We start from the raw sequence: 18,706 nt of genomic DNA on the forward strand, positions 1-18,706 counted from the left end.
CCCCCCCAAAAAAAAAGAAAAAAAGAAAAAAAGAAAAAGAAAGAAAGCAAGCCTAAGCCATCCTGTGGGAGAGAAAACCATGCATTGACAGAGCAAAACAGTGCCAGAGTGAATTAGGAGGCAGGTAAAAAATTGGCTAGTAGAGAGACCTGGAGCACAGAGCTGAACCCAGACCTCCCATATGCTGGGAGATCACCATAGCTTCTAGGCATTTCGAAAGAATCTTCATCCCAGTAGTATTGTTCTCTCTGTATAAAAGAGTACAGAGCAGAATGGGGAATGAGGCTTTCCCCAGTGACTACTTGAGGGTCTGGAGACAACTGAAAAGGCTCCCTGCCTGTTTTAATGCCTGGGCTATCCTGGCTGAGGTTCCTCTTGCAAGAGACACTGCATCTGAGACTTCAGAGCTAAGAGGAACATCCAGGTACCCCTGGCAGCAGAAACCTGACTGCGATGAGGACAGAAGTTGGGGTAGCTGCTTGATATTATGAAATTTACTCAGGCCATTCCCTTCATCAATCCTTCTTTGCCATTTCCTCTGGCCATCTTAYGTGGCTGCCCAAGTCACTAATTTCTTTTTAGTTCCTTGCTGTCTTCCAGGACAGTGGGAGACTCCTGTGCACATGGCTGAGGATTAGCAATTCCACAAGACAACAGGGCACTAAAGATACGTTGTAATGCAAAAGCGTCTTTGTGATTTTAACCCAAAGATTATGAATGGCTATAGTTATGAAACAGCCTTGTTAAATTTTTTTCTGAGACTTAGGGAAGCAGTTCTTAGGTTCCGGCTAGCAAATAATCTCAATGTATTGCTGTTGTTTGCTCATTTACAATTTTTCTCCTGTAAGTTGTTTAAAAAAACACCTCTTTCCATTGTACACGTGAATAAAGTATGGCACTRCTATGGTAAATACATTGTGTTCAACTTCAAAGGCAGTTATATTTCACAGCTTAACTTCCAAGTTTTCTCAAGTTGGTGCCTGGTTAGTTTAACAAGGTACTTTGACAGGAGGCTCTACTGAGGTACAACTTAATAGTAAATATGCTTTTAAAAAGAGTCATTTCAGGGATATATGAAGTTGAAAGGCAGAAATTTCATCTTCATCTGGTCTTGTTCAACCCCTAGTTTAGATTAATCTTTTCAATGATTATATGCTAAATTACAAGATAACTAATAAGTGCTCCTGTAGGCATAAGTAGGAACCAACATGGATGGCATGGATATTGTAATTGAGAACAGTCAGGATATGAAGAGGTGGTGAATTTTCTTCTTTCAAATTAATGGTGATTAAAGGAATCTTATAAGATGAAAGGTAAAAGAGTTTTTTTGGTTTAGTCATGCTGCCAAACAGAGTATTTTGTGGCTAAACTGACCTTCCATTATTAACAGAATTACTATTATATCATACTTCTCTATTTTAGAGGAGGAATTCCTAGTGATATGTTAAGGATTAAGGAATTCCATAGCAATATCTTTATTTTTCTGTACTGAAATACGCTTTATGTTCTAAAAAATTACCTAAGGGGTATCCAAATAAGAGAGCTTCTAAGTAAAATAACTCATCAAGACTGCATTATTAATTGCTTTACAAAATCAATGAATAATTGGACTGCAGTTTATTCAGTAGGTAATCTAAAACAAAATAGTAATGTAAGAAAATATTTCAACCTATATTGTACCACAACATACACTTTTTTTATGCTTTAGCAAACCTGCACACTGTAAAAATATTCTCTTGAGCAACTAAATTATTATCAGGCAGGTTGATTGTCTGTGGATTTTTTGGTTGATTTGGAGCTAAATCCTGAAGTGCTTAATCAATCCTACTCAATTCTGAGAGCATGTTAATTAAAGCTCTCATTAAGGTTAATTGAACTCTTGTCTGAATGAGACCTTTGCAATGGTTTCAGGAATACTTCAGAGTTACTGTTGGAGGGTGGGAATATGAGTGTGAGAGTATAAGAGAGAGAGACAGAGACAGAGAGAGCTTTATAATGTTTGTTACATACCAGCAAGTCTCAGGCTCTCAGATGTTGCTTTATTTGAATGAAATTATTCTTTTTTTTTTTTAAATTCAAATGAACTTCTTACACACCAATAAAAGATGTCTGTCCTAAAACATATTTGCTTCCTTGCAGGCCCATTCATCTGTGGAAAGGGCTGCCTTAATTGGKGGTGTGAAGATAAAAAATGTTCCTTCAGATGAAAAATTTACTGTTTGTGGTTCAACTCTAAAGAAAGTTTTGGAGGAAGACAAAGCTGCTGGCCTTATTCCATTCTTCGTAAGTACTGAGTTTTAATTCATCAATGGATTTATTGCTTCAGATAGGCTATTATTGAGATGAGTAGATGACCTCATCCCTAACAGACGGATTGATAGGCAGGCTAGCTAGACTATTAGGATGGATTCCGTGAATGTTCTTCACTCATGTGAACTTTGCTAGAATCATTTTAAATATCTATGCATGCAGGAAAATAACTAATTTGAAGTGGAAGTATAGGAGGCAGTTCTTTGTAGGGGGAGCAATTCATTTGAGCAGTTGGTTGCTCTACTGAGCAAAAATGATATTTTAAAAGGAGTTCAGGTTAGATTAGACAGTTAAGTAGATGAAACTGAATTTGTAGTTACATTTAATCCTACTAGGTTATAATCTCTTAGCACCTGAATTCCAACCTGCTTCTGTCACAAAGGTATACCTTTACTCTTCGAGTTCTAATTTACACATAAAACAAATTTTCAAACAATAAATTAAATGATGGCATCATTCAACAAGCAAAAGTCTCCCCTCCTCACTAGTTTATCAAAGAAAAGAACCTCCACAATTTACCCCAAATATTAGCAAGATCATACTTTGTCAGATAGGTATTTTTAAGTATGTGACCTATCTCTAACAGGTGAACTATAGCTAATCTGTCTGTGGCAGTTCTAGGTGTCATCCTTTCTTGTTATCTGTCCACTTTCCATTCCAAAGGTTACAGTTTCTGCAGCAGTCCAGCAGAAGCAAGTGTGTCTCTATCAGAGTTGCTAAAGTTCATAATCCCCCCAGTCATAGAACAGTCTTGGACTGGATAGAATTCCAAAGTTTGGTTCTACTCTAATAAATATGTGATTCAAAAGAATATTTTCTTCTTCATCAGATCTGTTCCTCCTGTCAATTCAGAACACCATCTCATTTTTTTCAAGTTAAAACAAGTGTTTACCATTTATTTTTTCATGGAGCAAGTAAACTCATGTGTACATCATGAATATAATGTTTTGCTCATCTTTTGAGCGTTATAYCTCTGCGAAACTTGATACAGACACTGATCTGTATAGATTTATAAAGGGGTATAATATGCTAGCAATAATACATTAAACTTGCCTACAAACTTTGTAAACTGCTATTTATAATATAATACTGATATCCTGCTATTTATAATGTAATACTTTTTACTCTTAACAACTTCCATATCTAARTATTAATATTGTATATTACTTTTTTCCTCAGAAAAGTCATATCTGACTCAGCAGTTGTTTCTTTTCTTTCATAGGGTGACATTTTCAGAAAGGCCAATGTGCCCTAAGTTTTTATTAGCGCTTTTTAGAATATTTAGCAGATTAAGAGACAAACACAATGAGACAAAAAAGCTTATATTACATCAAGCCTTTTAAAAATATAGTCTTTTTTTTTTCTCTTCTTGTTACTAATTTTTACTGTTGGGTTTTATGTAGTATGAGGATGGTTAATGTGAAGAACGTTTTTCATAGGTGTGGTATGCTGCTATTTTTTAGCTTGTCTTGAACTAGTGAGTCCTCAGGATGACTGAGGTCATCACATTGATTGCTTTCCAAAACAGTAAGACTATGACTGAGGAACAAAGCATCCACAGGGCTTTCTATGTTATTTCTATCTATGTGTTTATCTATTTCTATCCATGTGTTATTTCTATTATATTATACCAGCTCATAGTATCTTACATAAGCTTCTACTTGATTATCTTACTCTTCATTTTAAACAATTTTGTTTTCTGGGATTTCTTGTTTTGTATTTCTTTGTGTTTTTTTCTTCTTAACAACATACCAGGTACAGTATTATATCACCTCTCCATGCACTAACAACAATTTTGTTTTCTGGGATTTCTTGTTTTGTATTTCTTTGTGTTTTTTTCTTCTTAACAAYATACCAGGTACAGTATTATATCACCTCTCCATGCACTAACAACAAAGTTATCTGGTTTGTTGTTCATCTGATATCCATTAACAAAAAATGCAACTTGCCCCTCATAAATATTCATTCCTTGTTAATTTTTCTTGTGTAGCAAGGGGAAATCAAATATTCTGTTTATGCATTCAGCAACACCATTGCAAAGGGTGACTTAACTGTTGTTTTTCCTCTTCTGTTTGCTTAGCTATGCAAAACAGGCTTTCAAAGGCAGCACAGGCTCAGTCTGATTTAATATGGCCTGTGCCAGGTCTTCCATTTATTTGTATACATAAAACATGTCAGCTTAGATTAAACCAGATCTCATTATCCTTATGGTTGGCCTCTTAATTCAAAAGGTGTGTTAATTCTCTGTCATGCTGAGCAGCAGTTCATGCACTGTATTAGTACTCCCTTCTCTAGCTTGCAGATTTTAGAAGCTTTTAACTTTCTTTTGTTCTTGAGTAATTTGGTGCTATTTTATTTTGTTCTCACGACAGTTATGCACATTGCTAAGAAACACCTTACTTCACTTTATTCCTTGTCTCCCTGCATTCACTGCCTTTGCTAATGAGAGAGATTCAACATCAAAGCAAAAAGTTTAACAGAAGAAATTTTGCCTGAAGAGATTTGTGAATGCAGAGAGAACCTTCCTAATAAAGAGATCTTGGTTGATGCAGTCTCTCTTATCAGCAAAATGACTTTGTAGGGGATCAAAAAGAAGAGACAAGCAAAGTATGATACTTAATATGCCTGATTCTCTGCTCAGATTGAATGAATTAGGAATCATCATACTAAAATTGATAGAAAGGCTTTTCTTTTAGAGGAGAGTGGAGAATTAGGGAGGGGTTTATTGCCAGGCTTGATGTGAAAGAGGATCCCTCATCACAGCAATCTGATAATTACTGATTTGCTTTTCACATAAATAAGGTTTGACAAACAGTCTTTTTAGAGGGAAGGGGAGCATTGTTTTTAAAAAGAGCATCTTTGAATTCCTATCCACCATCAATATCTTTTAGCTCTAATAGTCTTTGTTCAATAGAAGCTATGGCCAAATTGAAGCAATGTGGCTAGACCTCTGCTTTTGTTTCCTTTCCTTAATTTCAAGCTTATATTTGAATTTATTTGTTTCTTGCAAAATAACTTGTGCAGAAATTGAAGCACAGACAGTTTGATATAGTGAGGCAGGGCATACTGTGCAAACAATACACTCAGCCCGGCCAGGTGAGGAGGGTCACAATTTACATAGTAGCAGTTTCCAAGTGTGGCCCACACTCAGCCTTTCATATGACCCTTRGTTCAGCAGAGCTTTGAGGCACATGTTGAAGTCATCTTCTTCTCATTAATTAGAAACACTCACTGGAGGTTAAGCACATGTTTAAATAYGTTTCTTAGTTGGGCCCTGTGTTCTCAACTTGATACAGACTTCTGGATTAGGTGAATGTTGACCAGGATACCCAAATATGGAGATCACTAAGTCATGCACTGCTGAATTCAGAGATGCGGTCCACTGCCTTCAAGTGTAGTTCACTTGAATGTGTGTAAGTGGCCTGTAGGCTTTACATTGTCTTTCATATATCAGCACTGATATATTGCAGCAGCTGGCTTATGCATAGTACAATGTACTTCAACAACTTCATCCAGTATAGTGGTGCTGTAACATGATCTGTTTTCTGCTGAACAAAGACCCAGCATGAAATCTCTCTGATTGTAACTGAAGTAAGTCTTCTGAGTGATGATCTACAGGATATTAAGAAGCAGGCTGTTTGTATCTGAATTCACACGGGAAACAATAAATCTGGATTAGACTGACAGAGGAGCCATCTTTTTAGTAGGAGTTAACACTAAGATCCTGACCACAGATTCCTGTTTGGAAGAAGCATTCTCTGAGATATACAGACCTTAAGGGCAGTGTGTTTTAACCCATAGTTTGTGAATGATTACTGTTTCATAAGATRTTGGATGGTGGTTTAGTAAACTATTGCAATTTTTTTAAGCTGCAGTCATTCTCATGCAAGCTGGCAAGCAACTGAGTAAGACAAAATAAAAATAATAAGAGAACATTAAAAATTGTCTCATTTTAATTGATTGCAAATGAGAAGCTTTATGGCAAAATTATACAAAATGTGTCTACATCTTTTCATCTTTTTTTTYCCCMMAAAAAAAGCTATAGCAGGTTTTCTAGTAGAAAAGGTTGAGAATCTCAGTCTTTGCTTTATGCTGCCTGAGAGCCTTACTCTCAAATATCATAAAGATTCATGCACGTTCCCTGACACAGGTCTTGATTTCAGGAAAGTAATGCAGGAGATGACTGACGCAAGCATTTTATCTGCTTTGTATTCACAGCTGGGAYTGAGTCAAATCTGAAGTGCACAGCTTGGAAAGCGTGAGGCCTGCGGGCTCTACCGAGCCATCAGTCTCATTTTTGTGATGCAGCCTGTCCCTTGCCCCTTGCACAAATGTGATTATGTTGATGTTATACAGGTTGCAAATTGAGTTAGATTCATTGCTTAGTACTGAGGCAGGCTAAAGATAGCCCTGCCAAGAGCAGATGCTGTCACTTTAAGGGGTTTCTGAGAATTAACACAAGTAGCTTTGAGGCTTAGACACAAGCAGAGAGGACAACAAAATTATTTTAGAAGTTGAGATATACTTTACAAAATAAGCCATTTATTTAAACAACTAAGTCTATGTTTGAACTCATGTAATCTCTTAGAGAAACAACATATTCCTTACAGTAATTAAGATAATACTTTAACTGCAGTACAGCACTAACATTAATAATTTGTAACTTTCTGTTGTGAAATTGTGCAGTAATTTTTTTTCTTCCTGATATCAGGGGACTGGCCAAGAGAGTTGTGCTCTAATCTTGTCAGAAAATCCAGAATACATTATCATAAAATATATGCGTAAGAGAGCAGAGCTAAGACTATGTGCTTTATTTCAGTATTTTCCAAAGCAGGTTAACTACTATTTTTGTATATATAGAAAAATTAAATTTATTTTTCATCATGATATCCTCCATTCTTTTGTGCCCCTATTTCTAGATCTGTAGTTCAACCAAAGATGAAAKGTAGGTTTTTTCCTGAGTGTGGGAACATCTCAGGTAGGCAGAAATGCGACAAATGTATTATTAATTACTTTATATGTACATGCTTTATTAGGAAAAAAAAAGAATAAACCTACTCCTTAGTAAAAATACATTCTGCATGTTAAAAATAATTTGTTAATGTTTTAAATATGTATACTTTTTAACCTTCTACCATGGATAATTAAACTTCTAACCTGGTCATAAACCTACTTTAAGCACTGTTATCATTCAGCTCTTCTCGTCTGTCTCAGAAATATGGCATGGCCCAGTAGAGATAAAAGTTAGATTATTTGGAGGAAAAAAATGTGTCAGAAGCAGAATTTTATCATCTCTATGTTCAATATGCTTCTCATTTTCAGAACTATATTTGTTTCTGTCCCAGATTCTTAATTGTTTGATCATTGAAAAAAAAAAATCTGAATTGGTCCTTTCTTATTTTAATAATTTCTTTTCTTGTAGCTATTTTTTAAAAAATTGGTGCAGTGAAACATCATTATAGTTATTAATTTTGGTGTAGTGATCAATTTAGGGGAATATGTGCAGTGTCAGAGCTAAAATGCTTTCCAGATTTTGTATGACTATATTTAATCAGGTCTTCCATACATAAWGGCAAAATATTACTTCTTCTAATACTATACACAAGTTTATTTAAATTGAGTACTGTCCAAATACTTTCTATTAAGCAGAAACATTCAGCTCTGCACAGGAACAGGATTTAAAATACCTTTGAGGTATATTGTACAGTATAGATGCAGATACATTTGAAAGAATACTTAAAAGAGAGGTTTTACCTGTAGCAATGGGTTGTTGATTAGTTCGATGTACTTGGTGCATATCACTTTAAATTTCTGGCTATTTTTGAATGCATGTCCACATGCCATTCTTACTGGAAGTTTCTGTTAGTACAGGAATCTCCAGGAATTTTGGAAAGTCTAGCTGAATTAGTGGTAGAACAAGCCTCTCTCACCTTGCATTAATCCTCCAAAAGACTAGAGACTGCAGATGAAAATCCTATCATGTTTGTTCGAATCTTTGTCTGAAGATCTGATTATCTTTTTCAGGATGTCTGGTCTTGTGCTGTTAGTACTTTGTTTTTTGTAACAAAAAGAAATAGGAAAAAAGCTGAGTGTGAAAAGCAAAGATAAATAAACATTTAAAAACTTTGTGACAGCTTCTTGGAAGAACTCATCAGAGAACGACTAAAGGGAAAACCAACTTTTAATTAGTCCCAAGATATGTACAGGACCTGCTTCAAGATGTGACTGTAGATGATTCATAACAGTTTGAAGTTCAATATCCAATAGCTGGTGAAAAAGTCAAGAAAACCTTGCATAGCAATTCATGTTTAACTTCAGAGAGGGCACCAAGTTACAAATGAGAATGTATGCTCAAGAGAACAAATTAAATGGTTAAATATTTGCAGGTATCAAGCAAACTGTTTAAGTAGACCAGAAAGGTTTAGCACAAATTTGTATCACCTTTTAAAAAAAGATGGAAGAAGGACCCTCCCCCAAAAGTTATATAGTTTAGCATTTGTGTAACACGACCTTCTAGAAGTAGAGACATCAGTGAAATGCAGAAGCTGTGTCCAGGCTAGAGGAACAGAAAAAGGTATGCACTTGGCAAATTATATGTGCTATTAGGCTAAAACAGACTATAAGATTTTGGCAAACAGCTTCCTACAGGCATAGTAACTTTTTGCTCCGATGTAGAAAACTTGTTGGGCCATAGAGAGACAAAATAAAAACCTAAAGAAGATAAGACCATAGCAGGAAATCTAAATACAAACAAAATCCTTTGTTTGCTACAGGAGTGCTTGCGTGCATCAAGATGACTGTACAAGAGGAGACTGAAAGTCTCCTCAACCCCACACAGTTGAGCCACCGACTGTACCTCTTGGCTGGGCATGGGCAGCGTGTGCTGCTCTTTACTGAGGACAACCTCTAACACAGCAGGAAGACCTGCTCTACTGGACATACAAAGCTGTCACTTAGCTAGCTGGACAGGCCGGAGAAGTGCAATATAGACACAGAACCACTGGAAATGTTTTCTGCTGGTGTCATTCCCAAAGGGAACCCAAAGGCCCTGTGTACCTACACATAATGGAGCTGAGATAAAACACGGAGTTTTATAGTATACTTGTATCCATATTTTGTTAAGGCAGTATGTTTGCTTCCTGAAAGGTATGGAGGATGGAGAGATATCACCAAGATGTTCCTTTCTTTTCTTACAGGAGTTGTCATGAATTCACTGAGGGACATTTTCAGAGAATAAGCATGCCTTAGTAATATGCACATTCAAGCACCTGCCCCCAACAGAAACAACCTCCCCAAAATGTGGCCATTTGTAGATGTCTAGGGAAAAACAGTGGAAACGAAGGATGGTGGGTTGATAATGTTCTTGCAGGAAAGTAACCACAAATACAAAAACAATAAAGTTTCTGCATTTGAAATATTTGTAATCATCCGGCTGTGGTATGGTGTTGTGTGTGACCTTGTATAAATGATCTAATGCCTTAGTACTTCAGCATTCCAACTAAAAAAAATTATATTTTCTCTATTTAAACTGTAAAGTGTCTTTTAATACATATAATTTCAGTACAAGGAACAACCTGTCCCAGGCTTTATTGTTGTTTGCAAAAATGAGACTAGGTATTTAAAATGCAAGACTAACAATAAAATATAAAATAATGTCAGTTTACTTGCACTTGGTAGTTGTTTTCTAGATTATAATTCCATCTGCCTAGTCCCAGTAAATTTCAGCTAGTTATATTCTCTTACTAGTGTGAAACTTCCCTCAACATTTATGTTGCCTCTGCTTTTGGCCTGCTATGGTCATACAGCAGGATACATCTGTTAAGAAATGAACAGAGTGAGAGCAGCACAATTTCAGTATTTTAGGATGAAGCTGGGAGCGAAAAGTTTATTCGGAAAATGTCTCATAAACATAATAGTGAATATATCTGACTAGTGAACAGGTTCCAGCCTGCAGATCCTCTCAGCATAAATCAGTTACAAGTGTCTGTTAGAGCCTCCGCTCTTTAACTCAAGCTGTAACATTTTATGATTGACTCTCTCAACAGGAGTCCCAGTATCTTGCACTTGCCCATGTTTGAAGTTTGCCTGTACTAGCATAAACTGCGAATCATTTTAATGATAATTGCATGTGTGAGATTAGTATTGGGCTGCATGAGAAGCGTGTGAGACACACAGAAAATACATAAAATATAGCGTTAATATATGTGACTATATTTCATTATCAATCAGTTTTATATTAACATTGGATTTTATGCATTTGTCTCAGTGTAAGTTTATGGGAGCTTTGGAAAAAAAATTAGATTCTCAAAAATTCCACTGAAGAGTAGGTGTTGGCTAAAATCAATATGTTTTGTCCTATATCATCTGTTCATTGTTGCCTTTGCAGACAGTTTTGTTTGTTTGATAATCTTCTTTGCTGAAAAACATGTTTGGTTAACTTTTTTTGCCTTTGTTTTTTCRTCTCTGCAGTTTTGTGCAACACTTGGAACCACACCTTGCTGCTCCTTTGACAAACTGTTAGAACTGGGTCCTATTTGTAAGTCTTTGTCTGCTGCTACTTTCTAAAATTGCAAGTATCAGTTTAAGCCATAGTGAGTCATTTCCTAGGCCTTGTGCTGTGTCACCCTCCAAGTTCAATAAAGCTACTTATAAATGAGACCTTCAGTTAAAATTTTCTCTCTAATATGTGAAGCATCTGGCTTGTATCCTTAGACCAGTAAGGAGTACAGAGATCATAGCACCAAGTTTTGGTGAGGCTTCTTTGAACATTTTCAGTAGAAAAAAATTACTATAATTGTTTCCGTTAAACATTTTTCTTCAAACTCTCCTACTTGCAAGAGAATCTTGAGCAATGGAGAAGATCAGAGAAAGGCTGAACTCTACTTCCCTGCATCAAGTGTTTTGTTTCTCTTTGGTTCTAATGACTATAAAATATAATCAGGAAACAAGCAACAGAAAACCATGCATATTCTCCTTAACTTTTTCTCTTCTATCCCCTATTTCCTTCCTCTTGCAAGAAAGCAAGACACGAGCAGGGGTGTTTAATGCAGTGACTGAGTCATGGACCCTTTGTAATTGTTTCTATGTTATGGTCTATTGTGGCAAGCAAAGGCTTGGGCAGAAGCACACCTGCTGACTGCTGAAAGTGTGATAACATTCAATTGTGCATTTAGAGCAGGCTAAAAGTAGTCAGAAGCAATATAATAGAAACATGGCAAGAAGCAGTCAGAAGAAACGTTATAGAAACATGGCAAGATTTGACATTTTGTTCATTCATTCAGGTGGGGCCTAAAACACTTGGAGTTTGCATGGTGATGGCATGCTTCGTTAGGTCTTCTCCCTTTCAGCRCAGGCATCAGACTCCTAATCTTCCTCTCTAAAATGGTTTCTAGTACTCTGCTTAGCAGCTAGAAATGATTTTGCTGTTCAAGTTATCCCTACAGACYTGACTTAATAAAATAGTGACACCAATACTTTTAGGTATAGCAAGGGATCATGTGTGTTTCATCAGTTGCTCTCCTGACTTTCTGCTTGTGCAGTGGAGATCAGCAGAAGGAYCGCTGAAACTCTAAATCATAAGCCTTATGATAGCTTTTCTGCATACAGGTGAATGTTCTTCTTAATATACCTTCTCAATATGCCTGTAAAATACAGGCAATGTCTCAAGCCAAATATATTTTAAAAAAATAAGCCAAATGAACTTTCAATGTCTCTTCAACTAAACCTAATTCACGTGGATTTTATGAATAGCATCTTATTAACTTTTTCCAGGCATTTCTGCAAAAAAATAAAATTTAGACCACAAGAATGCAAATTCTGACATGAACATGGTGCCTAATTATGGCTCTGAATGCATGTGCCCCTCTATGTAAAAATATGTATCAGCATTGTTTGGTGACTTGTGCAAAGATGTTATATGGGTTTCAGTCATCAGCTCATAGTTGAGATTTGTTACTTTGTGAATTATTGCATGTGATCAATAGCAGAATGTGAATAGGAAATCACAGAGCATCAATGAGACCCATATGCTAAAATATTTTTGCAGAAACCATTCAGTGAGTAATCAAAACTAACACAATCTTTCAATGCTTGCTCTTGGGTAAGTGTCTCAGTCCTTAAAATAAACAGTTTGCTGTATATAGTTCAAAAGTATATATATACATGTATGTGTATATATGCATGTATAAGTAGATATATATGTATATGGAAACCTGTTTTAGAAATGTTTGTGCATACTTTGTGAGTTGGAAGTGAGAAGAACAGCTAAAACTGTAGCTCCTCTTGCTAGTTTTATTAACATAGAAATTAATAACTACTCTAGATGTATCTTTAAAGTATATTTTATAATGGTACTTAAAATTATTTAGTATTTTATGTTATTTAATAAGATAAATCTAAATATTTAAGGACTCTGCTCCATCAAAGGAATTGAGGAGCAAGAAGAATATGTATGCACACATCTTTATGTATTAGCAGAAACCCAAGTGGTAGAAATATTTCGTATCTTATTTTCCCAATTTCAAGTTAAATTAGTAACATCAAAGAAAATCTCTAAGGCATTTTGTTTAATGCAAATTAATAAGGATTTGTAATCTGCTGTTTAATTTACTTACTTTTTTCTTTTAAAGGTAATAATGAAAATATCTGGATGCATATCGATGCAGCCTATGCTGGGAGTGCATTCATCTGCCCCGAATTCAGACATCTTTTAAATGGAGTGGAGGTGAGTGAAATATTTCTTCTCTAACAACCTGAATAAACCTTGCTCTTGCATAGATTGTGTTTTTGTTTCTTGTACATATGGTATGAATGGCTTTTCTAGAATCTCTGAGCATGCTGCACTTCTCTACAGAATGTCTAAATATCCTTTTACATTACCAATATTTATATAACTTTCACCGTTATTCTGGCAGTATGCAAGTTATCACAATATGTAAGAATTTGTCATTCAGAATCCCATATAGTAGTGAATCAACAAAGTATCTTGCTTTAGTCCAAGAAATAGTCCAGAAAATAGGTACTTTCTCCTGAACGTCCAAAAAGCACATTTGTAACATCCTAACTCTACATTGCCCTCCCCCCCACCTCCATGAAGTTAAACAAATTAATGATTTTATTATGCCTGATTTTTTTTCCATACATCCTGAGAGACATACAGGATACAACTAGTAGCTGTGCCTCTGACAGATAGGGTTTAATGGCTAAGAGGGAGCTAAATGAAATATTCCCCCAACAGCACTCCTGTTCCTTTTTTTCCTCCTCCCTGAGCTACTTGGCATTCAGTTCCTTAGATAAGAATACTTCAATTTCCTGCTGCTCCCCTCAGACAGGCAGATAAGTCCTTGTCTTCCATGTCAATGGAGAAAATATTACTGTTTGGTAAAGCTATAAGTTTAAACATAGCACTGATAGGTAGAAACTAATAAAGAGGAGGAGGAAGCCCCCCCCCCACAACAAATAAAGCATTTCTTTCTGTCTTTTTTTTATCAGCAAATTAAGCTTATTGTAATTTCCTGTATGGGAATAGTTTTTTTAAATTATTATTGGTTACTGAAGGAAATGAAAGAGCATCCCTTGCCTGGGCTTGCATATGTCATTTGAGTCAATATTTAACAACCAKGAGCAGGTTCCCTACCTTCCTTATTACAGGGAAATAGATGGATAGATAGATAGATGGATAGATATCTTCCATCATATGAGCAGTTGTAATTTTTTTTCCAGTGATAGGGAAGGCTATGAGAAACAAACGTGAAAAGAAAAGTGCTAAGTGGTGCTCCCAAGCTCTTGTCTCCCCTTTGTATTGCTAATGGTCAGTGCCTTGCTTATCACACAGTCTGCAGAAGAAGCCTTTCCCACACAATGTCCTTCTCATCTATCTGGGTTTCCTCCTGTGCCATGCCTAAATAACTGTTAAGTAAAGTTGAGTTTTTATTACTTAACATATAACTATGTATTTTTGAATACTTATTCTGTGCTGGACTTGTCTAAAAATTAATTTATATTTGACTTCAAAGAAAAAATGACTATTCTACTAAAAGATAATACCTTAGTGGTTAAAAAAACCATTCGTGGCCAGGTAAAATTTTATGGCTGAATGTGATGCACAGATTTAGAACTAAATGTATCATTTGTCTGTATATGCAAATCTTGTAAAGGTGTAATTCTTAGTGAATGCTCAATGTAGATGATAGCAGAAGTTTAGCTGCACACCTGAATTCCACCCCCAATATCAAATGAATATTTAACTACAATAGTTATTAAATAAGGTTATATCGATGTGAAAATTATAAACATGGATTCTTTTCTTTTGCATAACTCCTTTTTTTTGTATTTATCCATTTTCAGTTTGCAGATTCATTTAACTTTAATCCTCACAAATGGCTCTTAGTGAATTTTGACTGCTCTGCAATGTGGTAAGTATTACAGAAAAAGGAAACATTACAAGAGAGAAAAAAATCTCATGGTAAAATAGTTTGCTTTTCTAACAGTAGACATTTATTTTTATTGCTTTAATGAAATTAGTTCTGGATATCTTTTAACTCTTGTAAATTATGTACAACATTCACTATTTCATTTAATCCATTAAAAAAAAAAAAAAAAAAAAAAAAAAAAAAAAACAAAAAAAACTTAGCTCCACATTTTGTTCCAGGGAGAAAGCCTGAAAAGTCTGCAGATTCTTATCTGCTCCATTTGAGACTGTTTAAAAAATAAACAGAAAAAAATCGCTTTAAAGGTGTGAATGCAATGAATAGTATACGAAATGGAGCTTTTTCTTTTCTTTCATAAAATTTCTCTCAGTTTGAGTCTTGATCCTTTCAAGAGCCTTTCTAAAAATGTCTGAGATTTGGCTGATGAAAAGCAATTGAGTTCAAAAGGGACTATTTATGCAATTTTATGCTGATTTTCGATGTCACCAAAGGATGGAAGAGACTACATTATGATATAGAAAGATGCCAAAGTAGAAGTGAGTAGATGTACTTTGAAACAAAGCAAATTATCATTACAAGGGGAACAGCATTAACATTGATGCTTTTGTGTCCCAAACTGAAATTCCCAGAACCAAGTGTGTTACTAGTGACACAGTTAATGATACAAGGAGCTCTTGGCCAAATTCAGACAGAAGAAGAAAGTACACAGAATGTGGAAGAGGGAACAGGCTACTTGGGAGAATTATAGGAATGCAGTCAGAGTATGTAGAGATGATGCGAGGAAGGCTAAGGCCCAGCTGGAATTGAGTCTGGCAAGGGATGTCAAGGACAACAGGAAGGGCTTCTTCAAATACATCAGTAGCAAGAGGAGGACCARGGAAAATGTGGGCCTGCTACTGAATGGGGTAGGGGCCCTGGTGACAAGGGATACAGAGAAGGCAGAATTACTGAATGYCTTCTTTGCTTCAGCCTTTACTGCTAAGGGCAGCCCTCAAGAATCCCAGAGCCTGGAGGTAAGGGAGAAAGTCTGGAGAAGGGAAGACTTTCCTTTGGTTGAGGATAGGATTAGAGATCTTCTGGGCAAACTTTACATCCACAAATCCATGGGCCTGGATGGGATGYACCCACGGGTACTGAGGTAGCTGGCGGATGTTGTTGCCAGGCCGTTCTCCATCATCTTTGAAAGGTSCTGGAGAACTGGAGAGATGCCTGAGGACTGGAAGAAAGCCAGTGTCACTCCAGCCTTCAAAAAGGGCAAGAAGGAGGACCCAGGCAGCTATAGGCTGCTCAGCCTCACCTCCATCCCTGGAAAGGTGRKGGAASAGCTCATTCTGGATGTCRTCTCCAGACATATGGAAGAAAAGAAGGTGATCAGGAGTAGCCAGCATGGATTCACCAAGGGGAAATTCTGCTTAACCAATCTGATAGCCTTCTCTGATGGAATGACTGGCTGGGTAGATGAGGGGAGAGCAGTGGACACTGTGTGCCTTGACTTCAGCAAGGCTTTTGACACTGTCTCCCATAACATCCTCCTACATAAGCTCAGGAAATGTGAGTTAGACGAGTGGACAGTGAGGTGGATTGAGAACTGGCTGAAARGCAGAGCTCAGAGGGTTGTCATCAGTGGTGTGGAGTCTAGTTGGAGACCTGTAGCTAGTGGCGTCCCACAGGGCTCAGTACTGGATCCCATCCTGTTCTACTGATTCATCCGTGACCTGCATGAAGGTCCTCACCAAGTCTTCTGATGATACCAAGCTGGGAGGGTGGCTGACACACCAGAGGGCTGTGCTGCCCTTCAGAGAGACCTGGACAGGCTGGAGAGCTGGGCAGAGAGGAACCTCCTGAGGTTCATCTAGGTCAAGTGCAGGGTCCTGCAGCTAGGGAAAAATAACCCTAGGCACCAGTACAAGCTGGGGACTGACCTTCTGGAAAGCAGCTCTGCGGAGAAGGACCTGGGAGTGCTGGTGGATGACAAGTTGACCATGAGCCAGCAATGTGCCCTTGTGTCCAGGAAGGCCAATGGTMTCCTGGGGTGCCTTAGGAAGAGTGTTGCCAGCAGGTCAAGGGAGGTGATCCTGCCCCTCTCCTCAGCCCTGGTGAGGCCTCATCTCGAGTCCTGTGTCCAGTTCTGGGCTCCCTAGTACAAGAGAGACATGGAGCTACTGGAGAGAGTCCAGCATAGGGCTACGAAGATGATCAGAGGGCTGGAGCATCTGCCCTATGAAGAAAGGCTGCGAGCTGGGCCTCTTCAGCCTGGAGGAGAGAAGACTGAGGGGGGATCTTACCAATGTGTATAAGTGTCTGAAGGGAAGGTGCCAAGGGGACAGGGACAAACTCTTTTCAGTTGTCCCGTGTGACAGGACAAGAAGCAATGGGCAGAAATTGAAGCACAGGAAGTTCCGCCTGAATGTGAGGAAAAAACTCTTCCCTGTGAGAGTGACAGAGCACTGGCACAGGTTGCCCAGAGAGGTTGTGGTTTCTCCTTCTCTGGAGATTTCAAAGCCCTCCTGGATGCAACCCTGTCTAACATGCTATAAGTGACCCTGCTTGAGCAGGGAGGTTGGACTAAATGATCTCCAGAGGTCCCTTCCAATCTTACTGATTCTATGATACTTTTCAGCAAAACAGATAATCAGTAAAGTCAGACTGTTTATCAACATAAATGAAAGCATCAATTTCAGTTATATACGAAGAAAAATTCTGCAAAAATGAAAAAAGTTGAAAATCTGAAAGTCAAAAAAAAAGAACATTATCCAGCAAGAAGATTCACCTTATTAATAAAAATAATGATAAAAAAGTGAAATTGAAACAATGGTCCCTCAGTTGCTTTAGGTTAATCTTTGGCTCCTTTAGTTTAGTCAACAAGGATGACTTTTGCACAAATGTGTGTTTTATTCAGATAATCACTTCCTGAATGAAATATAAGCACTTCAAATTCTCTAACTCATAATGAAATTTTTCTTCTTATTAGATTAAATGGCTTACATTTTGATCCTGATTCATCAGGAGTGGCAGTGATTAACCCAGGGCCCCAATTTATAAGTGCTTCATGACTCATCATCTCTCTCTGTATGTGGGAATAGGGAGAAAATGAAAAACCTTTGCTAGTTTCTCCCATCTTTTCCTCATCATTCAAAAAAATTAATATCAAAGTAGCCACTCTCAGAAATGAGAAAATTCACCATCATTCTTTTTAATGTCTGTAGGACAATTAAGAGCTTTAGTCTTGTCCCTACCAGTTTAGCTTCTCAATAATCCTGTCCCCTATAGCCCTATGAAACCACATTAAAATATTTTAGTGTGACTTTCTCAGAAAACAAAATATAATATCACACTGTCCCTCTAGTTTTGTTTCTATCCCAGGAGATTTTTAGCTTCCTCCTATCAGAGTATAGACTATATTATTAATTTCAAAGAAAGTTGGCAGAAATTTCAAAGATATAACATTCTTAAGGTGGAAGAGAGAAAAGCCCAAGCTTGAATCTCCTCGGGGACAAAATGTGCAATTCTTTAGTCACTAGGGCAATCTCCGTTTCTCACATCTAAGCTATCTAGAATCTCACCTATCATTATTTGATGGTGTCTAATGATATGGAAAAACAAGCTTCAGCCTAAGGTGATGACTAAGTGTAAAAAACAAAACAAAATAGTCATCTGCAAGTGACCACATTACTTTGCTCACTTTTTTTTTTTTAACATCTGAAATGATTTTTCTACACAGTACAAAACAGTGGAACTTGGATAAATGTAGTGTGTCAGCTACAGCACTTACAGAAGTGTAGTGCTTCACTCTTCCCTACTTCCACTCTCATCTGTACAGCATGGTGCTGATGGGGGATGAGAGTTAATAGCCTTCTTGTCCTTACTCCTTGTATTTCCCTCCATCCCCTAGTTTCCATTTGCCCCACAGAGCAAGGATCTTGATTCGTGCCCACTTCTGTTCCTTTAAGATAGGGATTTCCTCATAC

The 18,706-nt window shown here is 37.1% G+C and overlaps 1 protein-coding gene across 1 annotated transcript in view; it reads left to right on the forward strand.

Moving 5' to 3' along the window:
- Positions 1 to 18,706, forward strand: part of DDC (dopa decarboxylase) — a 55,857-nt gene that overhangs the window by 17,560 nt on the left and 19,591 nt on the right. Inside the window, 4 exon segments of the mRNA XM_085305474.1 lie at positions 2,140 to 2,283; positions 10,780 to 10,846; positions 12,939 to 13,033; positions 14,656 to 14,723. Of these exon segments, the coding sequence (XP_085161600.1) occupies positions 2,140 to 2,283; positions 10,780 to 10,846; positions 12,939 to 13,033; positions 14,656 to 14,723 (374 nt within the window).

Source organism: Rhea americana, unplaced genomic scaffold (genome assembly GCF_003343005.1).
Source record: "Rhea americana isolate MKP2758 unplaced genomic scaffold, rheAme1 scaffold_220, whole genome shotgun sequence".
In the NCBI taxonomy this organism is placed as follows: domain Eukaryota; kingdom Metazoa; phylum Chordata; class Aves; order Rheiformes; family Rheidae; genus Rhea; species Rhea americana.